This window comes from Syzygium oleosum, unplaced genomic scaffold, assembly GCF_021117445.2.
Source record: "Syzygium oleosum isolate NSW1041296 unplaced genomic scaffold, Sole_v2.1 Sole_v2.08, whole genome shotgun sequence".
Taxonomy (NCBI): Eukaryota; Viridiplantae; Streptophyta; class Magnoliopsida; order Myrtales; family Myrtaceae; genus Syzygium; species Syzygium oleosum.
In genome coordinates, this window is record NW_026607492.1 from 1,744,955 (window position 1) to 1,770,483 (window position 25,529).

General features: G+C 44.8%; 3 protein-coding genes across 5 annotated transcripts; all 3 read right to left on the reverse strand.

The window, feature by feature from the left end:
• Positions 1 to 1,096: 1,096 nt before the first annotated feature.
• Positions 1,097 to 4,400, reverse strand: LOC115672623 (protein SIEVE ELEMENT OCCLUSION B-like). The gene is made up of 7 exons (XM_030594486.2): positions 4,081 to 4,400; positions 3,804 to 3,899; positions 3,191 to 3,669; positions 2,898 to 3,010; positions 2,649 to 2,794; positions 1,974 to 2,453; positions 1,097 to 1,885 (listed from the first exon to the last, which is right to left on the reverse strand). Exons 1-7 carry the CDS (start codon positions 4,273 to 4,275, stop codon positions 1,253 to 1,255), a joined length of 2,142 nt encoding a protein of 713 aa, XP_030450346.2. The 5' UTR covers positions 4,276 to 4,400; the 3' UTR covers positions 1,097 to 1,252.
• A 1,096-nt stretch (positions 4,401 to 5,496) lies between these two features.
• LOC115672630 (protein SIEVE ELEMENT OCCLUSION B-like) lies at positions 5,497 to 15,788 on the reverse strand. 3 transcript variants are annotated; one of them, XM_056313924.1, is made up of 7 exons: positions 15,453 to 15,788; positions 8,149 to 8,253; positions 7,564 to 8,012; positions 7,270 to 7,379; positions 7,017 to 7,159; positions 6,420 to 6,914; positions 5,497 to 6,331 (listed from the first exon to the last, which is right to left on the reverse strand). In XM_056313924.1, the coding sequence occupies exons 1-7, from the start codon at positions 15,693 to 15,695 to the stop codon at positions 5,690 to 5,692; spliced, it is 2,187 nt and encodes a 728-aa protein (XP_056169899.1). In that variant the 5' UTR covers positions 15,696 to 15,788; the 3' UTR covers positions 5,497 to 5,689. The 3 variants fall into 3 exon arrangements, with proteins under 3 accessions (XP_056169899.1, XP_056169900.1, XP_056169898.1); XM_056313925.1 differs by lacking the exon at positions 15,453 to 15,788 and adding an exon at positions 8,506 to 8,822; XM_056313923.1 differs by lacking the exons at positions 5,497 to 6,331; positions 6,420 to 6,914; positions 7,017 to 7,159; ... (1 more) ...; positions 7,564 to 8,012; positions 8,149 to 8,253 and adding exons at positions 12,484 to 13,312; positions 13,401 to 13,895; positions 13,997 to 14,139; ... (1 more) ...; positions 14,531 to 14,979; positions 15,115 to 15,219 and having other exon boundaries at positions 15,453 to 15,781.
• A 1,188-nt stretch (positions 15,789 to 16,976) lies between these two features.
• LOC115672500 (uncharacterized) lies at positions 16,977 to 19,232 on the reverse strand. The gene is made up of 2 exons (XM_030594309.2): positions 18,514 to 19,232; positions 16,977 to 17,470 (listed from the first exon to the last, which is right to left on the reverse strand). The coding sequence occupies exons 1-2, from the start codon at positions 19,135 to 19,137 to the stop codon at positions 17,153 to 17,155; spliced, it is 942 nt and encodes a 313-aa protein (XP_030450169.2). The 5' UTR covers positions 19,138 to 19,232; the 3' UTR covers positions 16,977 to 17,152.
• Positions 19,233 to 25,529: the final 6,297 nt, after the last annotated feature.

The window sequence follows — 25,529 nt, forward strand, 5'->3', positions numbered from 1 at the left end:
CAGATCTGGCTCGTCGGTGGCTGTAGCCCTTCGCCAGCTTCGGCGAAGGGTAACCTTTTTTTTTTTTAATAAAAAAGGGTCCCAAAGCCCTTTGCAAAAAAAATATATACAAACACTACTTAGGCCAAAGTAGCTTCACAAAGAATTTTTTACCAAACGTCATTTGTATTTTCCCAAGAGTTTTTAACTTAAAGGTATTTGCATTTCCCCAAGGCTCATTTGCAAAGTTGAACTAAACGGCCCGTAACGGGAGCACGATTCACATGATCAAATTCCCTTTTGCTTTACTTGAAGTAGATGTGATTGCGCAAAGTCCTGTCTTCTTCTTTTTTCATCTTTATGAAAGGTCTTTACTGGATTTATTGACGGGGAGCATCCATCATCAATAAAAGTTTGGTGACCCCCCAAAAAAAAAATTTCTACTCTCGGTTTAGTCTTGCAAGGTAAAACCATGTCCAAGCATAGTTTGCTCTTTAAAAGTCCATAAATATATATATGCTTACTACGCATTATAGGTCTGCTCACGTGTCCCGTCATATATGATCATCACTCAACGGTTATCAGATTTCGAACTTCTGTCATTATTTCCCGTTTTCCTATGTTATCTACTTATCTACCTATCAATTTTGGGAAAAGAAAATTAATGGCGTCATATCCTTCATGCGACTTTTTTTTATTGTCGTAATGTTTCAAACGATCACTTATGAGTCAAAATATTTTAAAACCATGCATGAAATCCTACATGACTTGTCGGAGAGATGCTGATTGTTAACAGCGAAAATATTTTAAAACCACTGTCGTTTAAGCCCTTTCTTGCCCCTAATTTGAGGATCAAAGAAGTAGCATTTGGCACAGGATACTATTTCTCAACCTAGTTTCGTGAAGAATTCTTCTCAATGTATTTCGTTGTGGCCTTTCTGAGTTTTGATTCGAGATATCGAGAAATAAGAAAATCTTGATTATTAGTGCCAATACATCTTGAACTAAGGAATGACCATATAATAGCTGCGATAGAGCAATGGCATATGATTGATCAGGTGATAATGACAATTTCATGGAAGACCAAAAACATAATAGAGGTGAAGAGAAGAGGGAGTGCAAAATCTTGAGAGGACAGAACTCATCAAAGGGTCCCTCTCTCTATTCTTACTGAGTAGAGAAAATGTAAGCAAACACATGGCCTTTTATTATGTCCCACAAGACATTCATATATCCCTCGACCCTCCTCCATACAAAGGCTTTGATTGATTGATCACTCATAGATGCTGGGAACTACCTCATCATGGCAGCAGAAGAAGGTGGTGAGTTCCTCCATGAGACTGTGGCACTCCGGGCACCGCATGCTCTCCGGGACCGTGCTCTGGAAATCCAACTGGCAGCATAGGGGCATCAAGTCCTGAATCCTGTCGTGGTGCTCCTTGAACGCCACGCCGTACCCCTTGGTCACCACGTTCCCCTTCCACAGGTCGTATTCTAGCAGCGCCGGCAAGACCGTGGTCCCGTGCCCGTTCATCGTGATGCTCGACCCCCGGCTCAGCATCGCCCACCCCCCGGCCTTGTCGAAGCTGAGCAGCCTCTTGATCTGCTGCATCGCGGGGTTGTGCTCGTCCGCCTTCCCGAGCTGGATCTTCGAGAAGAGCATAGACTCGAGCCGGGTCCAGAATAACCACACCATGGTCGGGTCCTGCCAGGTGTAGCTCAGCTTCTCATTGTTGATGATGGCAGTCATGCGCTGCACCTGCTCCCACTTGCTGCTCTTGCCAACATAGACCATCTCCAGCAGAATCCTCGCTGTCAGCGCGACCTGCCGTGCTGACTTGGTGAACGTGCGGATCCACTCGATGTCATTGCCACCGTACAGGAATATGTACTTGCCATCTCTAATCTGATTAGGGACAGAATTGAAGATCTCAATGTCACAAACCTCTGAACTAATATGATGAAAATGTCGACTTGACATGATTGTGAGTTACCCAATTCAGAATTTTTTGATCATTGCCAGTGACGAGAAGCTCAAGCGTCCATGTCTCTTCCTTCCACAGAGCCTCCTCTCTTGGTGTAGTGAAAGGGAAGGCAATGCTTCCCCAAATCCACATCATGTGAATGGCATTGGGGCACAGAACCTTGCCTTGTGGGTCAAGCACCACCAGGATGGGCTTGTTCCTGAAGTGCAACATCTCCTTGACGAACTGGATCACCACCTTGCTGATCAGGCGTGGGTGGAGCACGGTGTACCACGGCATCGTGGACTGCTGGTCATCGAACTGCTTCTGCTTTCCCTTGGTCCACTTGACCGAGTGGTCCACCACGGGGATCCACACCATCTCATGTGTTGTCGCATGCAGCTTGGACTCGCTGTGGATCTGCTTTAGGATGGACAGCTCGTGCTGTGAGATGTCCAGCCATGAGATCAGCAGCCACACATTCTTCCCCCTCAGGACTTCGATGTTGACCTGTATTATTAGAAAATCCAATCCAAAAGCTTAAATTATTAAATGGAGGGCAGACCATAGCATATAAGACTGTCAAGCAATGTGAGATATTTGAACACATATGTCGTAAGATAGAACAAAAAATCGCAGTCAAATCATTTTATATTTGAAGGGTTAATAGTTACAAAATGATGAGACTTGCTATGGAGATCGAACCCTTGTCTTTGTAGTCCCATCCACAAGCGGCAGAATATCATCCTTGGGATAAATCAGAGACTTCAGGATCTTCATATTGTCAATGTGGATGGCTTTAAGGTGATTCGGGAGAGTCTGATAGGCTTTGTCGTGCTGCTCTTTTTCCGCTGCATGACCATGAACTTGGTTAAGCCTTCTTCGAAAAGGTTTCTTTCTCTTCATTTACCATGTACAAAAACAATGGAGGGTCTATATAGATCACTGGGTTACCGCTTACTAATCGGTGACATGTGATACATCGCTCCTGCAAATATTCTTTTACGGTCTTCAGTTTGTGATCCAAGGTTGACAGCTCCCATGCCTCAGTTTTGGATGTTATGTACCTGCAAATTCTCACTTCCATGTTATGATTTCTTGTGGGAGGCGTCTACACAAGTAATGATTCATAGTTTCAAGATTAACTCTGTTGTTAACCCATTAGCTATAGAATGATCTGTATCTGTGCCTTATAAATTATAAATGAGCCGCGAGAGGAGAAATCGAAATAACTCGAGAGCGCATACTCGTGGCTGAAGCTAGTGAGGTTGGTGACCTGGCTAGCACAAGACACAGCGCTTCTTATGGTCCAGTAGACGACATATGGGACGCGGGCCATGGCGGCTGACAACTCGGGGACCTCGCTGGGGATGTAAGCTGAGGAAAGTATGCTGAGTTCATCCAAAGTTGAGGAAAGTATCCTGAGTTCATCCACGAACCCGGTCGCTTCAAGCATGGTCTGGATGAGGCTGTTGAGCTTGTCAAGCCGGGACTTGAGTGCGCCCGAGTGCTCCATGGTCACGGGCAGCTGCTTCAGGATAGCCATCGGCTTGGCGAGCTGGTTGAAGGAGTAGACCTGGTTCAAGAGCCAGAACTCGCCGTAGTTGAAGGCGAAGGCCGCAAGGGTCAGCACCAGCTTGGCGTGCCAGGAGAAGGGGGCGAGCATGTTGAGTATGGAGAGCGTCGTCTTGTGCGCCTCGCCCCCGGTCAGCGCCTTCTCAGATAGCTGAGGATTGGTTGCCAGGTGGCAAAAGTCAGTAAAGAATTTGATTTTGTTGCCAAGAATTGATTGCTCTTCATATAATTTTGTGGTGGAATTTGAATTCGATGAAGCGCAAAATGAAACTTCTCATGAACCACCTCGCCAGAAATCCGACTGATGGTATAGGACAACGCGTCGAGCATGGTGGTGATGCTGGCCTCGAAAGTCTCGTCCGCCATGTATGCCGCCGTGAACTCATAAGAAAAACAGATAGTTGAGATTGATTATTGTCGTGATATTGCTCATCCTTTGTCAGGGAAATGGTGAGTGATATTAAACCGAACAAATCTCTCCTAGCCAAATTACTGTAAAATGTACTCAAAGCATTTGATTCCAGGTCAAGGCAGACAAAAGAAGTCATTCCTACTCTATTACCACGGGGGCGACGTCGGTGTCAACATTTAAGGTGGCGCGGTCGAGGATATTTTCAACTAGATAAAGGAGCGGCTCCACTTCAAACTCGTGTCCGTCGGGGGCGTGAGCCTCCTCAACCTGCTTCATCATCAGGTCCTCATCAGACATCGTCATCATGCTCCGAACCCTGCCCTTGTCGATCGTCGTCGTGGCCATAACGGATATCTAAACTCTAGAAAAATGTTAACACTATGGTTTTAGGAAGGAAGGGAAATATATTTTTATCTGGGTTTTGTGTCATTGATATAGCCCTTAGTCTGGTTTCTATAAAGACTTAAAGAGGAATGATAGATGGAGTAAAGCCTTGGGATGAATCGACTTCCTTGCTTCAACTGTAGTTAAATGTTTTTTTTTACGTTAAATTGAAGCTTTGGCCTCTTTTTTGGTCAGTATTGTTCCAGCCTAGAAAGATGCTGGGGACCATGCATGGAGCTTTCTCTGTGTAAATGTCCAATGCAGACAGTGACTTTTGTGCGATAATGATTAATTTCTTCTAATAATCAAGTAATTAGCAGAGATGAGATATGGTTGGCAGAGTAATGTTTATTTAATGTTGAATTAAATCCTCGCTAGCAAAATATAATCAGGGTATTTTTTATATAAGCAAAGTGCCTTTTGCTTTACTTGAAGTAGATAATGACCAGACAAGTCCTTTCTTCTTCTTCTTTTCATCTTTATGAAAAGTCTTTGCTGGATTTATTGATAGGACCATCGATTATCGGTAACCTTTAGGTGAATAGGCACGGTTGGAGTTTTAAATTTCATAAAAATTTCGATATGCATTGATGGGTTCCTCACGAATACCCTCATATATGATCATTCATACGTTATCCACTTTTTTACCAATCAACTCGGGAAAATTAAAATTAACGATACCATAAACGATACTTACTTTAGGGTCATAACTTTTAGAAAATTTTAGGTGAAGTTACGTAGGCGATTTCCCTTCCCTGAAAATCCATGGCATTAATTTAATATTACGCAATCCGGCATGACTCATCATTCGAACAGATGACGAGAGTTGAAATATTTCCAAGACGATTATGTTTAAATTCTTTCTTACCCTCAAATTGAGAATTTGGGACTAGATAAGATTGCAACTCAAACCCTAACCCCTATTAGAGTTCTTTCTAAATCTAGTGGATAATCCCTAGGGAGGGACTTTCGACGACAACTCGTCGACGACCCGGAGATGGTGGAGGGTGAAAAGTGACAGCGGCGGCGTTTGGAGTTGACGGAAAGTGCTGGCGACCCTTGCAGAGAGTGATCTTCTGAGGACTCTCTAGAGAGAAGAAGAAGAAGGAAGAAGAAGAAGCCATCGAAGACCAAAAACATAGTAGAGGAGAAGAGAAGAGGGAGTGCAAAATCTTGATAGGACAAAGAACTCATCAAAGGTTCCCTCTGTATATTCTTATTTAATCTCAAACATCGGGTGTTGATTATTGGACATCATCCTTCACACTCCAGACACAAATCAAAGCAAGCAAATTCAAGCACACACGTGGCTTTTTATTAAGTCCCACAAGACATTCATATGTCACTTCTCCATATAAAGGCTTTGATTGATTGATCACTCATAGATGCTGGGAACAACCTCATCGTGGCAGCAGACGAAGGTGGTGAGCTTCTCCATGAGTCTCTTGCACTCGGGGCACCGCATGCTCTCCGGGATCCTTCCCGTCGTGCTCTGGAACTCGAACCGGCAGCAAGGGTGCGTCACGTCTTGGATCTTGTCGTGGTGCTCCTTCAACGCCACGTCGTACCCCTTGGTCGCCACGTGCACCTTCCACGCGTCGTACTCCAGCAGCGCAGGCAGGACAGTGGTCCCGTGCCCACTCACCATGATGCTCGACCCCCGGCCCAGCACAGCCCACCCCCCGGTCTTGTCGAAGCTGAGCAGCCTCTTGATCTGCTGCATCACGGGGTCGTACTCGTCCGTCTTCCCCAGCTGGATCTTCGAGAAGAACATCGACTCGAGCCGGGTCCAAAAGTACCACACCATGGTCAGGTCCTGCCAGGTGTAGCTCAGTTTCTCAAGGTTGATGGTCTCGATCACGCGCCGCAGTTGCTCTCGTTTGCCGCTCTTGCCCACATAGACCATCTCCAAGGGAATCCTCGCGGCTGATGCGACCAGGCGTGCCGCCACGGTGAACTTGCGGATCCACTCGATATCATCGCCGCCGTACAGGAATATGTACTTGCCTTCTTTAATCTGATGAGGGACAAAATTGAAGATCTCAATGTCACAAACCTTTGAATTAATACGATAAAAATGCTAACTTGACATGATCTTGAGTTACCCAATTCAGAATTGTTTGATCAATGCCATCGACAAGAAGCTCAAGCCTCCATGTCTCTTCCTTCCACAGAGCCTCCTCTCTCAGTGTAGTGAAAGGGAAGGCATTGCTTCCCCAAATCCACATCATGTGAATGGCATTGGGGCACACAACCCTGCCTTGTGGGTCAAGCACCACCAGGATGGGCTTGTTCCTGAAGTGCCACTTCTCCTTGATGAGCCGGATCACCGCCTTGTGGATCAGGCTTGGGTGGTTCACGGTGTACCACGGCATTGTGGATTTCAAGGCCTCGAAGTGCTTCTGCGTTGGGTCGGTCCACTGGACTGAGCGGTCCACCACGGGGATCCACACCAGCTCATACTGGTGCATCTCCTGCCGTGTCGCATGCAACTTGGACTCGCTGTGGATCTGCTCCAGGATGGACAGCTCTTCCTGCGAGATGTCCAGCCCCGAGATCAGCAGCAACACGTTCCTCCTCCTCAGGACTTCGATGCTGACCTGTATGTCCCGAGATAGAACAGAAAATCTCGGTCAAATCATTTTCGATTTGAAAGGCTCATGGTTGTTGCATAATGGTGAGGCTGGCTATAGAGATCGAACCCTTTTCTTTGTAGTCCCCTCAACAAGTGGCTGAATATCATCCTTGGGATAAATCAGAGCCTTCAGGATCTTCATATTGTCAATGTGGATGGTTTCAATGAGCTTCAGGAGAGTCTGATAGGCTTCGACAAGCCGCTTTTCCTCTGCGCCATCGTTAACTCGGTTAGGCCTTCCCCGAAAAGGTTTCTTTCTCTTCAATTACTATATAAGAAAATAATAGAGGGTCTATATAGATCAGTGGCTCATTTATTACCAATGTGTTGGGAACATATGGTAATTTGCTCCCGCAAATGTTCATATATGTTCATCAGTTTGTGAGCCAACGTTGATAGCTCCCATTGCTCAGTTGTGGATGTTATGTACCTGCAAATTCTCACTTCCATGTTATGATTTCATGTGGGAGGCATCTACATAAATAATCGTTCAGAGATATACTTTCAGTAATATGATTAACTCTGCTATTAACCCATCAGCTATATAATGATTTGTATCTATGCCTTATAATTGAGCGCGAGTAGAGAAATCGAAATAAATCGAGAGCGCATACTCAAGGCCATGGCTAGTGAGGCTGGTGATCTGGCTAGCACAAGCCACAGCGCTCCTTATGGTCCAGTAAACGGCAGTTGGGACTTGGTCCCTGGCGGCTGACAACGCGGGGACCTCACTGGAGATGTAAGCTGAGGGAAGTTCCGTGAGGTCCACCACGCACCTCGTGACTTTAAGCATGGCCTGGATGAGGCTGTCGAGCGCGTCGAACAGGGACTTCAGCGCACCCGAGTGCTCCATGATCATGGGCAGCTGCTTCAGGATCGCCATCGACTTGGCGAGCTGGTTGGAGGAGTAGATCTGGGCCAAGAGCCAGAACTCGCCATAGTTGTTGGCGAAGGACGCCAGTGTCAGCACCAGCTTGGCGTCCCACGAGAAGGGGGTGAGCAACTTGAATATGGAGAGCGTGGTCGCGTGTGCGTCACCCCCATTCAGTGCTTTCATGTTTAGCTGAGAATCGGTTTCCAGCTAGCAAATGTCAGTAGAAGACTTGATTCTCAAACAAATAAATCGATTGCTCTTCATTTAATTTCGTGGCAGTATTCGAGATTGATGAAGCGCAACATAAAATTTGTTCGTAAACTACCTCGCAGGAAACCCGATCGATGATATAGGACAACGCGTCGAGTACGTCGCTGTAGCTGGCCTGGTTAGTTTTGTCCTCCATGTTTTCCGTCTGCGCTGGTGATCCCTATACACATCAAGAGCCAAGCATGCAATGATTTAGAATTAGAAACGAGAGACGATGAAACTCATCAGAACATACCATTTAGATTGATTATTGTCGTGATATTGCTCATTCTTTGTCAGAGAAATGGTGAGTGATATTAAACTGAACAAATCTCTCTAGCTAAATCAAATATATCTGCAAAATGTACTCCAAGCATTTGATTCCAGGTCACCGCGAAAAGGCAGACAAAAAGGATCATTCCTACTCCATTACCACGGCAGCGACAGTGTCGGCATCCAAGTTAGTGCGCTTGAGGATATCCTCGACAAGATGGAGGAGCAGCTCCACATCAACCTCGCGGCCGTCGGGGACATGAGTCCCCACGACCTGCTTCATCAGCATGTTGTCGTCGGACACTGTGGTCATGCTCCGATCCCCGCCCTTGATCAGCCTCTGCATGGCGGGCGGCATCATCTTGCCCGTCGTTGTCATGGCCATAATGGGATATATGAACTCTGGTAAAAAATTAACACTATGGTTCTAGGAAAGATCGGAAGAATATTTTTATCTGGGTTTTGTGTGATTGATATAGCCCTAAGTCTGGTCTCTATTAATAACAATGACAGATGGAGTAAAGCCTTGGGATGAATCGACTTCCTTGCTTCAATCGCAATTTAGTGTTATGTACGTTAAATTGAAGCTTTGGCCTCTCTTTTTTCACACTTTATCTAGCTAGGAAGATCCTTGGGACCATGCCGTGAGCATTTCTCTGTGCACTGTCCGAAGAAGACAGTGATTTTTGTGGAATTCTGATTAATTTCTTCTAATAGGTAAATAATGAACACAGATTGAGATAATCATTAGGGTGAGTAAACCTGTTGCTCAAAAGAACAGTGCAAATATAGTGATAGAATATTAGATATTAAATCATGCATTCATCCTAACAAGCGTAAGCTTTTCGAATAGTTGGCGATATGTCACGCCCGTACCCACTTTGGAACGTAACATCCCGTCATGGTCGATTATGGTGCAACGTTCCAGGAAACGTCGCCGACCCAACACCCAATCGAGAGATCAATCGCATACGGAAGCACGTATATAAATATAAATATAAATATAAATATATATATATATATATACCCGTACAAATAAACACATGAGACCAAGGTAAAACAACCAGCAATCAAACAACTCTGAAAATATACATACACTAGCATTGCCATAGAAAACTTTTTACAACCTTCAACTATACAACGATAGTGAAAAGCACACACCAGCAGTTACTCGATCAAAAGTGGGGGTCCGGTCACGCCGTCGGCCCCCTATAATACCAAGCCACGTACTCCTGGGTGTGGTAGTAATCCTCCCCCACGTTCACAACAAAACCGAGTAATATCTCACATAGGTTGCTCCGTCTCCACAGGGAGGTACGCTAGGCGACCGCTGGATATGATGCGGTATCCCAAAAGAGGTGGTGTCCTCGGCATCCTATAGTGGAGGGTCTGAAATATTTCGATTTACACAACTAGTGAGATAAATCTCACCTTTGAGTTCAACCCCTAAACCTAGGCTAGGCTAGCATGCAATCTCCTGACCGGAAACAAATATTTATAATCACAACACGACAATAATCAAACCATTCTGAAATCTCATGATTGAGGGTATATTTCATATAATCAAAGCCCTTTTTGCTTTACTTAAAGTAGATGTGAATAGGCAAAGTCCTTACTTCTTCTTATTTAATCTGTATGAAAAGTCTTTATTGGATTTATCGATAGGACCATCGATTATCGGGAAAATTATCGAAAAAAAAATCATTAACCTATTGTACGGATGCAAATTCAATTATAAACCTTTCGATTTGACCAATTTAATCATCTAAACCCTTTGATGATTTATCGATATAGTCATTCCTAGGCCAATTTTGGTGACAATCTCTCGACATGGACATTAGCCATCATACGTGGCATGGCCAATTTAATCCTAAGTCCTTTGAAGATTTTTTCACTGTGGGCCGACTCACCGACCCTCACCAGACTTGGTAGAATAAAATAAAGGACAAGAAAGAAAATATATAGAAATTCAAAAAATTCAAAATTTTAAAAAATTGCAAAACTTGTCAACGTTAGCAGGTCGTGCCATGTAAAATGGCCGACGTCCATGTTAACTGATTTTAGGACTTTTTTTGGTAATTATCCATACTGATTATCAATATCCGTTAGGTGAAGATAAATAATTCCCTTCTTAGTATCCATAGGCAAGAACGGTTTGCATTCTAAAGTTCATAAATATTTTCGAATATACATTATAGGGAACCTCACGAGTCCTCTCATAAGTGATCATCTCTTAACAATTGTCAGATTTCGAATTTTCTTCAATTTCTTATAAGAATAAGTCAATTGGCAGTCCTAAAACTTGTTAAGAGAGTGCGATCAAGTTCTAATACTTGTCACGAAAGTGCAATCAAGTCCTAAAACTTGTCAAATTGATGCAATTGAGCTATTCTTTTAACTCTGTCCAACTTGGTTAACGGAAAATGCTGACGTGGCTTTTTTTTAGAATTTTTCTCTTCTACGTGACATTTTTTAATCATTTCTTCTCTTCGGCGCTGCATTAACCTTGCCAAAACATGAAACATAAAACTTGTTAAATTTGTGCAATTGAGTCATTTTGTTAACTCCATCCAACTTGGATAATAAAAAATGCTGATGTGACTTTTTTTCTTTAGTTTCTCTATCCCAAGTGGCTTTTTTTTTTTTATCATTTTATCAAAACTTGAAACATAAGATTAAAACAACGTCGTTTTGATTCTAATCCTAATTTTCTAACGAAAATGATATTAAAAAAAAAAACATGTCCAGAAAAGAGAACGTGGTGGAAGTCCCTCAGACTACACTAGTCTATCTTTAAGTAAGTTCCAAAAAAAACAAGCTTGAAATAATGACTTTAATTCGATGGTTGTCGAGCTCAACAGGTACATCAGAAATTGATCTCAATAGAGAATTTGAAAAGGAAAGAAAAAGCAACAATTGGTATGTAGCTTCATCTATGGCAACTAACGGACACGAAGAACATGAAGAAAACCAACCACGCTCATAAATTTCGCAAGAAAAAAACGCCAGCACAATCGCCCACATTTGCAAGGAACCATCGAAAACCAACGACCTCCTAACAAGGAAAAAAAAAATAGGGAGGAAAATAACGAAACCTAGCACAAGGAAATCCAGAGAAGCTAGGACTAGGCCAAAAAATTAGGGCTCCAGAGGAACGAAAATTTGGCACCAGCCGGCCCTCGCCGAGATTTGGCGCTAGATCTAGGTGGAGGGCTGCGACCCTTGCCTAGATTTGGGTGGGGCTTGCTGGACTCTCGATGACCCTGCCGGCCCTTTTCGACAATGGTGGGTCGGCGTCGGCGAAGACCTACTACGTTATCTTTTTTGTGTTTTTGAAAAGAAAAATTATCTTTTTTTTTGTTTTTTATTCTAACTTAATTAAGATTTTGGTTTAAAAAATATGATTTAGACCAAATGATGTCAATCTAGTCCTATATTTTATGTTTTAGTAGGTTCAATGCCACTTGGAAGAGAGAAAATCATAAAAAGAAAAGAAAGTCATGTAGGAGAGAAACTTTTTGTAAGTTATAACACTCAATTGCATTTTCGTGACTAGTTTTAAAATTTCATTACACTTATCCCATTTCCTATATTATCCACATACCTACTTATAATTTTAGGGGAAATAACACTATAACATTTATTTTTGTGCTAGAACTTTTAGAAATCATTCGTTGAAGTTACATCCGCGATTTTTTTCTTGCTTGAAAATCTTGGATAGAATTAATTTAATACAACATCATTGTTGGCAAGATAATGAACAGTGAAAATATCTTTAAGAACGATTTTATTTAAACCCTTTCTTGCCCCCAAATCCAACGAGGCTCGTGTTCGGTTGCACCAACGCCTTGGTTGCCGTTTGGACAAGACGGGGCCGCCTCCCTACTATTCCTATTGTCCAAAAAGTCATAAACTTATTGCACTTTTGCCAATTCGATATTAAACTTTTCAATTTAGCCAATTGAGTCCTAAATATTTTGACAATTTGTCAATTACGTCAATCCGATCAATTTTAGCCAGAAATCGCTGACTTGGATACCGGCCGTCCGACGTGGGACGCCCGGCACTGATGTAGATCCAAAAACATAATTAGAGGGGAGGAGAAGAGGGAGAGCAAAATCTTTGAGATGACAAAGGGTTCATAAGAGATTCACACTCTCTAATTCTTATTTAATCTTAAACATCACATGTTGATTATTGGATATCATCCTTCACACTCCAAACTCAAATCAAAACAGGGAAATTCAAGCGCACACATGGCTTTTTATTATGTCCCACAAGACATTCATATGCCCCTCCTCCATATAAAGGCTTTGATTGATTGATCACTCATAAATGCTGGGAACAGGCTCATCGTGGCAGCAGACGAAGGTGGTGAGCTTCTCCATGCGTCTCTTGCACTCGGGGCACCGAATGCTCTCCGGGATCCTTCCCGCCGTGCTCTGGAACTCGAACCGGCAGCACGGTTGCGTCGCCTTGTGGATATTGCCGTGGCGCTCCCCGAACGCGTTGTCGAACCCCTTGGTCGGCACGGACTCCTTCCACTGGTCGTACTCCTGCAGCGCCTGCAGGACCGTGGTCCCGTGCCCGTTCACCGTGATGCTGGACCCCTTGCTCAGTACCGCCCACCCACCGGCCCTGTCAAAGCTGAGCAGCATCTTGATCTGCTGCATCATGGGGTCGGACTCGTCCGCCTTCCCGAGCTGGATCTTCGAGAAGAGCATCGACTCAAGCCGGGTCCAGAAGAACCACACCATGGTCAGGTCCACCCAGGTGTAGCTCAGCTTCTCAAGGCTGATGGTCTCGATCGCACGCCGCACCTGCTCTCGTTTGTTGCTCTTGCCCACATAGACCATCTCCAGGGGGATCTTTGAGGCTTGCGCGACCTGGCGTGCCGCCACAGTGAACTTGTGGATCCACTCGATGTCATCGCCGCCGTACAGGAATATGTACTTGCCTTCCTTAATCTGATGAGGGACAAAATTGAAGATCTCAATGTCACAAACCTTTGAATTCATATGATAAAAATGCTAACTTGACATGAACGTGAGTTACCCAATTCAGAATTGTTTGATCAATGCCATCGACAAGAAGCTCAAGCCTCCATGTCTCTTCCTTCCACAGATCCTCCTCTCTCAGTGTAGTGAAAGGGAAGGCATTGCTTCCCCAAATCCACATCATGTGAATGGCATTGGGGCACACTTCCCTGCCTTGTTGGTCAAGCACCACCAGGATGGGCTTGTTCCTGAAGTGCCACTTCTCCTTGATGAGCCGGATCACCGCCCTGTCGATCAGGTTTGGGTGGATCACGGTGTACCACGGCATTGTGGATTTCAAGCCCTCGAAGTGCTTCTGCATTGGGTCGGTCCACTGGACTGAGCGGTCCACCACGGGGATCCACACCAGCTCATACTGGTGCATCTCCTGCCGTGTCGCATGCAACTTGGACTCGCTGTGGATCTGCTCCAGGATGGCCAGCTCGTCCTGCGAGATGTCCAGCCCCGAGATCAGCAGCAATACGTTTCTCCTCCTCAGGACTTCGATGTTGACCTGTATGTCGCAAGATAGACAGAAAATCGCGGTCAAATCAATTTCGATATGAAGGGTTCATGGTTGTTGCGTAATGGGGAGACTGGCTATAGAGATCGAACCCTTTTCTTTGTAGTCCCCTCAACAAGTGGCAGAATATCATCCTTAGGATAAATCAGAGCCTTCAGGATCTTCATATTGTCAATGTGGATGGCTCCAAGGAGATTCAGGAGGTTCTGATAGGTTTCGGCATGCTGGTTTTCCTCTGCGTCACCATTAACTAGGTTAAGCCTTCTCCAAAAAGGTTTCTTTCTCTTCAATTACTATATAAGAAAATAATAGAGGATCAATATAGATCAGTGGCTCATTTATTACCAATGTGTTGGTAACATATGTTAATTTGCTTCTGCAAATGTTCATATATGTTCGTCAGTTTGTGAGCCAAAGTTGATAGCTCCCATGCCTCAGTAGTGGAAGTTATGTACCTGCAAATTCTCACTTCCATGTCATGATTTCATGTGGGAGGCATCGACCTAAATAATCATTCAGAGATATACTTTCAGTAATATGATTAACTCTGCTATTAACCCATTAGCTATTTAACGCCTTATAATTGAGCGCGAGTAGAGGAATCAAAATAGTTCAAGAGCGCATACTCAAGGCCATAGCTGGTGAGGCTGGTGATCTGGCTAGCACAAGCCACGGCGCTCCTTATGGTCCAGTAAACGGCAGTTGGGACATGGGCCATGGCGGCTGACAACGCGGGGAGCTCGCCGGAGATGTAAGCTGAGGGAAGCTCCTTGAGGTCCACCACGCACCTCGTGACTTTGAGCATGGCCTGGATGAGGCTGTTGAGCGCGTCAAACCGGGACTTGAGCACACCCGAGTGCTCCATGATCATGGGCAGCTGCTTCAGGATTGCCATCGACTTGGCGAGCTGGTTGGTGGAGTAGATCTGGGCCAAGAGCCAGAACTCGCCGTAGTTGAAGGCGAAGGCCGCCAGTGTCAGCACCAGCTTGGCGTCCCACGGGAAGGGGTTGAGCATGTTGAATATGGAGAGCGTGGTCGCATGCGCCTCGCCCCCGCTCAGCGCCTTCACGGATAGCTGAGGATCGGTTGCCAGCTGGCAAACGTCAGTAGAAAGACTTGTGTTTCTAACAAGGAATTGATTGCTCTTCATTTAACTTCATGGGGAAATTCGAAATAGATGAAGCGCAAAATGAAATTTTTCATAGATCACCTCGCAGGAAATCCGGTCGATGATATAGGACAGCGCGTCGAGCATGGCGTTGAAGCTTGCCTGGTAACTCTTTTCCTCAATGTTTTCCGTGGACAATTGTGATTCCTATACGCAGCGAGATCCATGCATGCTTGATTTAGAATTAGAAACGAGAAATTATAGTACTCAAAAGAAATACAGATAATTGAGATCGATTATTGTCGTGAATTTGCTCGTTCTTTTTTCAGAGATATGGTGAGTGATACTAAGCTGGACAAATCTCTCCTCGCTAAATTAAACATATTTGATCAAGTACACCGCAAGAAGGCAGACAATATAGATAATTCCTACTCCATTACCATGGTGGCGACAGTGCCAGCATTCAAGGTAGCGCGGTTGAGGATGTCCTCGACAAGACGGAGGAGCGGCTTCACATCAACCTCGCGGCCGTCGGGGTTGTGAGTCTCTATGACCTGCTTCATCATCACGTTGTCGTCGGACATCGTGATCATGCTCCGATCCCCGCCCTTGATCAGCCTCTGCATGGCGGGCGGCATCATCTTGCTGGTTGGCATCATCTTGCTGGTCGGCATCATGGCCATGACGGGATATGCAAACTCTAGAGAAAATACGACACGAGGGTTTTATGAAAGGTGGGGAGAGATATTTTTATCTGTGTTTTGTGTGATCGATATAGCCCTAAGCCTGGTCTCTATTTATAGGAATGATAGATGGAGTAAAGCCTCGGTATGAATCGACTTCCTTGCTTCAATTGTAATTTAATGTTTTGTACGTTAAATTGAAGCCTTGGCCTCTCTCTTTTTATGAACTTTGTCCAGCTAGGAAGATACTTGGGACCATGCATGGAGCTTTCCCTGTGCAATGTCCGGAGCAGATGGTAATCTTTGTGGTATTCTGATTAACTTCTAATGATTAAATGAAGAACACTGATAAGATATTGGTTAGGAAGAGCGATTCTCGTGCTCAAAACAACAGTACAAATGTAGCAATGGACATCTCAGGCTTTCATGCCAAAAGTAATGTTTGTTTGTTTAGTGCCTAATCAAATCTTCGATAGCGACATATAGTCAGGGCATGGTCCATACAATCTAAGTCCCTTTTGCTTTACTTGAAGTAGACATGATTAAGACTTAAGTCGTTTCTTCCGATTCCCCATGTCATCAGATCTTCTCCAGGCAACTGTGTCGGCATCACGCGTCGAGCCGATTTACAAGTCTCTAATGTACCGGTTGCAATTTCTTTCGTGATAGCTCATGCTTCCTAGAAGACGGATGCCTAACACTAAACATGAGGATTTGATTTACACAATATGCACTCGAAGGTTAATATCATGGAGAATTGTAAGAAGATTTCATTTTTTTTTTTTTTTTTTTGCTTCCTTGCTTGGTTGAGTTGGGTACGTATTGCGTTTCACCACCTTACGCCAATGAAGCTTTTCCACTACAAAACAAGAAGCAAGAAAGCGAAAAATAGAGGAAAATAGGAGGGAACAACATATTCGATTCCTTGCTTCCCATTGGAGGGTCACCGAATCATTTCACTATTAACAAAAATGGCCAAATTCGCAACCCAAATCACGTTTTGTGCTGCTGATCAATCTCGCTATAGCATATTCCCGAATGACATGCAGTGCCAGTACGTAACAGCCTGCTTTCTGTTCATAGCCAATCAAGTTTTTCACATCGAGGACGCTTTATCTGACGCCGATCGAAATATTCAGAGTCGCGTAAGTTTTTGCGAGGTTCCGAGACGAGTCCTGTCGTTTCTATATCGTTGATTGACTTGATTTGATAGAACGGGTATTTAGGAAAACCTTTTTTGATTCTCTTATGCATGAATGTGTTACTCTTCAAGAAATCATCTTTGAACGACAAGAATCGAAGCGAAAATTCTTTGCTTGATCTACTCGATCTGTTACAGCGACATCCTTAATTCAGACATAGAAGCTCATGCAGGAAGAGTAATGGACAATTCAACTTGATGCATTCATTCATGTACGTTTTCTTGATTCATTTTGGGGGCTGGCTGATCTGCTCATTCATATACAGGTTTTGAAGTTCTTGTGGGCAATCACAGCGTAGAAAGGATCCGACCCGCTTAGCAATCCCAAGAACCCGAAGATCCAATCGAGAGGCGATTTGCTTTCCCGAGCAACTGAAGAGCCGGGCAGCTTGCGGATTATCTCCGGCTCTGCGAACCCTTCGATGCACTGGAAGTACTGCACCACTAGCTGCACTCGGCCATACGCAGTCCCGTCTCGCCAGGCGGTGATCGCTTTCTCATAGAATAGCCTGTTGCTGAAGCTCACGATGAATACGCCACCGGGCCTCAACACCCGAAACGCCTCTGCAAACACCTGCAAAAGGAAATTGAAATCACTCTCGATCTCATTTAACTCATCCTGTCATTATCGCGCTCGACATTGCACAGTGTCAACCGACTCCTGAAACTTATTCGATCTTTAAGTACATCTAGTTCCTGAGGAGCGTTGGAAATTGGTGATCCATTTTTTTAAGAAGCCTCTTGTCCAAACTAGAGGAGCCTAGAACTACGCGGAAAGCAAGCCAGTTGAGAAATGCAAAACTGTCTAGAAATGCATACAAAACTCAATTCTACTAATGGTAGTTGGAGCGTGTGGCCTCGAATGAAAGCAAAAAGAAAATCTCTGACAAAGCAGAGATACCATGCACGACAAAGTCGGTCCATTGAGCCTGTATAAAAGCTTGGTACTCATTCATTCGTGCGGGTGTGTGGGAAGCGTAGAACAGAAACATCTTATCATATCATTGTAGCTCCTCCATCACACCTCCTCCAATTATCGTAAAGCAATTTCTATAAACTAGTAAAAAATATTGTTGTCCCACAAAACCTTGCCTTTGTCCCTTGAACTATCCTACCTTGTCCCTGTTGACCAAAAACTATCACCGACATCGAAATCATGTTTCCCCGCGCATTCAACTTTTCGAAAGAGAGAATCGATATAGAGATCCTCTCCACTGAACACAATCCAATAAGGAGTCTAAATGTCATCCGTTCATTCTAACCTCGATCCAATTTGAGATAGGCTTAAGCCGCTAAGGAGTGTAGATAATTTACGGGCTCTAAGATTACCATACCCGAATCGCGATTCGCTCATGGTTTTCAATCCTTCAAATTAAGAGTCGAATGGCGCTAGAGATATACATAAAGTAGACCTGATTACAAAAGCGACCTGATCATCCACTCGCTCGCTCAAACGCAATCACAATCCGTTTCCTCTGAACTAAGGCAGTTTGCCATTACGATGCAAATGCAGTTGACCATAGCCGAGTCTTATTCACTTCTGCATTCGCAAGCGATCGGGAATATCTTAGTTTTGATTGCTTAACAAGTGTCCAGAAAGCTCATGAATGATTTTACCTCCTCGGGCTGCTGGAGGTACTGCACGCTGACTGTGCACAGCACGGCGTCGAAGCTCTCGCTCGCCAGCTCCAGCCTCGGCTCGCGGTTCAGGTCCTTGACGAAGAAGTAGTCCAAGCGCGGGTTCCTCGCGAGCTCCTGCGCGTTCATGCCGTGACCCACCACCCTCTTGTACGAGACCTCTTCCGGTAGGTGGCTCACCCACGAGCTCATCAGGTCCAGCACCTCCGATCCGAGGCTCACCCGGTCCCTGTAGAGGTCCGTCAACGTGGCGAGGAAGCCGTCGTCCACATGCTTCACGAAGCGCGGGAACGAGTAGAAGTCGCGGTCTGGCAGGGCGTTGAGCTTAGTCCGGGATTCTGGGGACAGCACCAGCCGCTTGATCCTGCCCGCCGACGAGGGCATCGGTTGGTCCGAGGAGGCAGGGGTGGGGGTTTTGTTGCTGCCGCTGCCGTCCGGGGTGGTGACGTTGTTGGTGATTCGGAGGAGGGGTTTTAATTTGGTGGGTGGGAGAAAGGCCGAGGGTTTGCGGGTGGTGATTGGAGAAGATGGCGGCCATGGGCGGCTGTGGTGGCGGTGGCAGTGGCGGTGGTGGTGGCAGTGGTGGGTACGGGCTACGAGCATGGATCGAAGTGTGTGTGACTGAGAGGGAGGGAGGGAGAGACGCCTGGAAAGAGATAACGTTCTTCTGGTGGATGGAGGAAGAAAATTTTAAGATGGCCTTTTTTTTGTTTCTATATGTTATGTTTTTGGTGGCCCGAACCAAAGGTGAGACAGACGATCAGATGTAATACACGTTAACGGAATATTCAGTTTGAATCATGGTCGATATTCATTTGAGCGAGCCTATAACTACCGGCACGATCCCAATCAGAACAAGGAGGAGTCGTTTTACCCCGCAAAACACACGCTGCACCAATGTCACAAATCAATCGAGATTTGCACACGCTAAGGGATTACCAGGGGATTCTAATTCGTGATCGAGGAAAGCTTCGACTCACGTGGGCAATGAGTTTTGAAACTAGCTCGGCTAATCACGAGCGAGCGCGGCAACCCGGTAATAAATGAACAGTATTTTGTTTTGTGAGATCGCAAGTTTAAGCCATGTCGTAAAACTAGTCAAAGTTGAATTTCGGGCATTTCCTATTTTGATCGAAGAGATTCCATGGATCGTAAAACGTCGGTGGGCTGCGATGACGGGCTCGGACATTTACAGACTGAATGAGTGATCATAGCTTAAAAAAAGCATTCCGAAAGAGATGGATAGGATCCCCTTTTTCTTGGCAATAGATGTAAGGCCTCGAGGAATGCACGTAGAGAGCAAACATGGACACCCACATGCAAACACGGGCTTGCCGGAAGGATTCACACTTGACAGTGATGTCAAATTGCCATATATTCCAAGCAAGCAGCTAAGAAATAGGCCCCATGGTCTCGAGCTCTCAGCCTACTTGGAATGGCCCAAATGCAAAACCCTAATCGCCTTCGTAAAAATTTCGGTAAGAAAAAATTAAGGTTTAGGTAACATTAGTTAAATCGAAGCTTAATACAAATTTTCAAATAATATGGAGTATTAGTGCGGGTCGGCGGCTCCCGGAGAGGTCCACGGCTCGCGGAGAGGTCCAACTCAACATTAAAAATAAAAACGACGCCGTTTAGCCCGCCGACGTGTACTTTTTCAAAAAATTAAATTATATTAAATAAATAAAGCAGTGCGAGGGAGCCCTCGCAGGCTGCGCCGCCAACCCACCACCGTCGCACGGGTCGCGACGGCGAGGTCTCGCATCGCCCAGAAAGGCGAGGCAGGACCTCCGTCGCAGTGGTCGCGATGGCGAGGTCTCGCCTCGCGGATCACGCCCTCGGCGGGCTCGGCGAGGGTCGCCGGCCCGGCCGGGGCTGCGACCTCGCCAACCACTGCGACCACCACCGCCGGCCCTTCCCGGCGGTGGTGGGTTAGCGGCAGCGGCGGGGCTCCTCGCCGCCTGTAACCTTTTTTTTTCTTTTTTTTTTTTAATTATTTTTATTTTTCTAAAAATTAAAAAATTCGAAAAAAAAAAGCCACATAATTTCCACGTGTACAAGTCGACCATTTTTTTTTAATATAAATGTCGGGTCAGCTTTGCGGGAATTTTGGCCGGAGTCACAAAGTGATCTATTTTCTCCGACTTGGCATCAAAGTGATCCGAAAAAGTTACGGCACAAAGTGATCGCCGTACACAAGTTGTGGACTTCTGGTGTACTTTTGCCAAAAATTAAGGTTTAGGTAGCATTAGTTAAATCGAAGCTTAATACAAATCTTCAAATAATATGGAGTATTAGTGCGGGTCTAGGTCGCAAAACCATCTTCTTTTTTTAATCACGTGCAGCAGAGAAAAATCTCGGCTCTCACCGAAACCAATTCGGCGTATCACCAGAAAGGCCGCTCGATTAAGCAACAAATTTCCCCGTCGAGACATGCGAAACTCTAGTCCTCGGAGATGTAACTTGAGATGATTTTTTTTACAAGTAAATCAATGAGATAAATAACTTTTCGGCACAATTACTTCCACAACCACGAGCCGTACAAAAGCCCAATATAAACACTGTGGTTTTCACTTCATCAATTCGAGGTTTGTGCATGGGAGAGGTGAAGCCGACGCCAACGTAATTCTTGACTGTCCAACCTAGTAAAAACATTTTCCATGGGACATTCTCTTGTTTTCTTGATTTTCCTTCATGCTTTTGACAATCTATAGCGTTCAGTGACCACCGAAAAAAAAAATTGATAATCGTGGAAAGAAACTAAATTCCCAGTATTTCCTTTTTTTTTTATTTTTACCCTAAAGAAGGGATTATCTATTAGTAATTTCGTCCCGTAAAAATCGAAAGAAAATCTCAAAAGGGGTGGGGCGAAACGGGGAGAAAAAGAAAGACCAGCTAGCATGATTAAGTACCTAAATAATCGCACTATTATATTCTTTGAAGTCCTTTCTTTATTGCACTTAAGTACCCAAATAATCGCGATTCGCTTCTTCTTCTTCTTTCTTTTTCGAATTTCAAGATGACTACAATGGGCCAATGAATCGGTAAAGGAAAGGACTTAATGGAGAAAAGCCAACACGAGCAACCTTCTTGTTTTTCCACTGACTGAAACTAGGGTTTTGCTCCCTCAGATGTGGGGGAAAATTTCAGCAAGTCGGTGTGGTCCTCAAAGTTAACTTTGCACGTAATATTCGCTTTAAGGTAATTATAGTGTTCGAGACCTAAAGCGTGAAGAGAGACAATAAGGCCTAAAATAATTTTCAATGAGCACGAGGGAGGGGGAGACGAAGAGAGCTTTTGCCCTTTATCTCCTGTTGGAAAGACGAACGAAAGGAAGCTCATGATGGAAACGGGGGGCTACACGTTGTGACGAGCAATGATTGCGTTCGATGAAGGGAGTTGATCTCCAGCTATGGCTCATCATTGGGATCCTGCTACCTGCCAATTTTGCCAATCAAAGGAGGGGGAAGAAAAGGGGAGGAGAACGAGGGGGGTCCCAAATCCATTGCACGTGCACCCTGCACACTGTCTCTTCCTCATTATAAAGGAGGGGGACATGGGACATGGGCAATCCACTTCACCTTTTTTTTTTGCTTTGCCTCCCTATTGCCTCCTCGAGGGACCGTACTAGTAAAAACACGCCCAGATTCCTTTGGTTATAATTGGCATGGTGTGAATCGAAAGCATGGAGTACGTTCCTAGCCCCGACCTCAAAGAGGCATCGTTGGAGTAACTCTCTTCTGAGGTGTTTTGACACCAAAAGTAATCCGATCTATGCACGCGCGCCTAGCACATGAATAAAGAAGGCGTGTGAATGGCACGGGAACAGGGATAAAACAAGGATGTGTACAGCACATGAGTAGGATCCCACACGTAGTGGTCCAATCGATAGGTACAGAAGTCGACAAGTGTAGATTGACAACAATGAGCTTTAATGTCACATGTCCAATTGTCGAAATATGATAACGGATGATTCGGAACCACCAATATGGGTGCCGGCGGTAAGTTCTGGTACCATTCGAAACTTGAAATTGTTGAGGCGATTGACCCCGGAAATGCACACTGTGGAGGGAACGGTTACCATTTGGAGACCGGGTCATAGAATGATCATTGATGACTACAAAACCGTCTTCACACTAGAAAAAAAGTTATTCGTGTTGAGATTTAGAGGCGTAACACTTGAAAGTGAAAGCCTCGATCGTCGGTAACTATCGTTGGCAACTCTCGAAGGTGAACGACTTTAATTGGTAACTCTCAAGGAAAAACACTCAAGGAGAGGAGAGGAATAAACTATTTTATTATGATTTGATTCACCTTGCAATACTTCAACTAGACTTGCCTTTATATAGGCAAAATACATGACTCTTGATATGACTCATAAATGACTATACATGTATATGATATTAACTAGATATCGAAACACGAAAGGTCAAGACCAAATACAAACAATCACATTAACTAATCATTGAAATACGAAAGGTCAAGACTAATCAAGAAAAATCTAGAGAGATAAGACGGTGATATCTTCAATAATTCGCAACGTGGGCAAAGTTTGCGAAAGTAGAGGAAGACAGATGAGACCGATAGAAGTTATTGCTGGACATCATTACAAGAAGCAAGAAGAACAGATGAGGACATTAGAAATGGCTGAGCAGCACCTACGAGCGCTTACTATACGAAAAACAAAGGACTATGGACGAATTTGATGGAAGATATTGGAAGGAGCATAACTGCTAGAAGTATAATCGCTGAACACCATCGAAGGACAGTTACCGTACCTTCACTATAAATACCACCGGTGGAGGAGCAGAAAGCCCCCGGCACAAATCAAACAAAAGGAGTATGGGCGAATTTATTTGATGGAAGATATTGGAAGGAGCATAACCACTGGAAGTATAACCCCTGAACTGTCATTTGGACAGTTACCATATTGGAGAATAATGTTGTAATGTGGAGAGGTTAATATATCCTAATTATCTCATAACTATTAGCTTAAATTTTTTAGTGAAGGTAGACTAGACATGTTAAAGGATTCGAACTTGAGCTCCCTCTTGATAATCAAGAACAAGTGGTATCAGAGCCAATGCATCAACCGGTTGATTAGTCGACCCCCAATCCGTTCTATCGTTTTTTCATATCTCCAAAACAAAAAGAAGAATTTCCATGATCGATGTGGTCCCGATGACAACCTTCGGGATTCGGCCTAGTGGCGGAAGGAGATGAGCACGGGCAGTCGGCGGAGGCCCCTCCCCCGTCCACTCCAACCAATCGTCCCTTCCCTTATTATAAACGTTTGGAGGCATTCCGAAACAACAGAGACTCACGAGAAAAGCCGAGAAATGTGTTCGATTCGATGATGAGCAATGTCTGGTCGGATCTCGATCGCGTACGTCAACATCGGCAGCCCAACACGTAGAGAGCCCTAAAGCGTAGAGAGTGTCAACGAAAAGCTAACTTTGCAAGACCTTTGGGGTTCCATTGGTGCTCGTGGGTGGTGGAAATTTCACTCACTTGTTCCCCAGGGGATCTGCTTTAGGGGACCGGCGGCTCTTATTTTATGGGCATGTAGTGTACCGTGGCCAGGCCTTTTTCTTGACCCATCGATTTCGGCTACGAAATTTTTGAATGGCATCCCTGTTAGTGCGCCTAATCGAGCGAGAGCCGCACTACATGCTGTTGACTATTGAGTCGGAACAAAATTGTTGACCAAGAGGGACCGAAATTTGTCGTGTTGTACAGAGATCGGCTCGGGTTACATTCATACTTACACGTTCTTCTACTGGTTTTGGTAGGAAAAACCTGAGCGATTGGGACGTTGTGAAATTGGCAGATGACCTTATCTTTCTCGGTTGCGGGAGTTCGGATCGATGCGGAGGAAGGCAAAGGCGCGCGCCGGGACCGACACGAGGGGTCCATACTATTATGAACTCGACCCGCTTGGGTTCGACCGATCAAGATTAAAGAATACTTCGCCTTGAGAGACCCTTGTTAATCTAAACGGTTCATGTGTCTTTAAGTCTTATGAAATCCGTGCTTAGACGACCGTTTCTATCGTTGGATATATCTAGCTTAGCCCACCCTTGCCTTCTTTTCTAGTGTTCTCAGGTATTTGATTTGTCTCTATTTTTAACTTTACTTGGAATAAGGAGGGAAGACATGGTGATGACTCTTTTTTCAGGCCCATTGAAACTTAATCATGCATGGAGACAAAGGCTTTTCCCGCTGGTCTCTCTAGGTTGAGTGACCGTATAAAAATACAATTCAGTCATAAACCTATTACAATTTTACCAATTCGATCCTAAGGGTGCATTTAATAACTTGCAAATAATGACTGATTCTATTCTTTTGTTCCGTGGAACAAAAAAATAACAGAAATCCGTTTGGTAAATTTTTTATTCCTGGGCACAAATTTGTTCCCAGAATCAGTCTTGGAGCGGAATCAAGAATAAAAAAAAAGTTACGTCTTGATTGCGGGAAGAAGAATCAGAAATAGAAGAGAATTTTTTTTTTCTTTTTCTTCTTTTCTGTTCTTCTTTCCTACCGTTCTTCTTTCCTAGCCAACCACCGGCAACTGGCCACAGGTGAGGACCGGCGAGGGCATTGCGGCCCTCGCCGGCCTTTTCCAGCCCGAGCCCGCCTTTTCCAGCCCAAGCCCGAGCCGGCGAGGGCCGCCCCCCAGGCTCGCGGCCTAGGCGAGGGCGGTGGCGATAATCCAACCCTCACTAGATCCAGCGAGGGCGGCCCTCACCCAGGCCGCGAGCCTCAAAGGCGGCTCTCGTCGGCTTGAGCGAGGGCTGGAAAAGGTCGACGACCTGGCCATGGCCAAGAAGGAGAAAAAGAAAAAAAAAAGAGAAAGAAATATTAAAATATTTTAAAATATTATTAATAAAAAGAAATTTTGTGCCGTTACCAAACATATTTTTGTTCTTTTTCTATTCCAGGAATGGAAATTTTGGGTCGTTACCAAATGCCTTCAAATGCTTAGAAATTGTTTC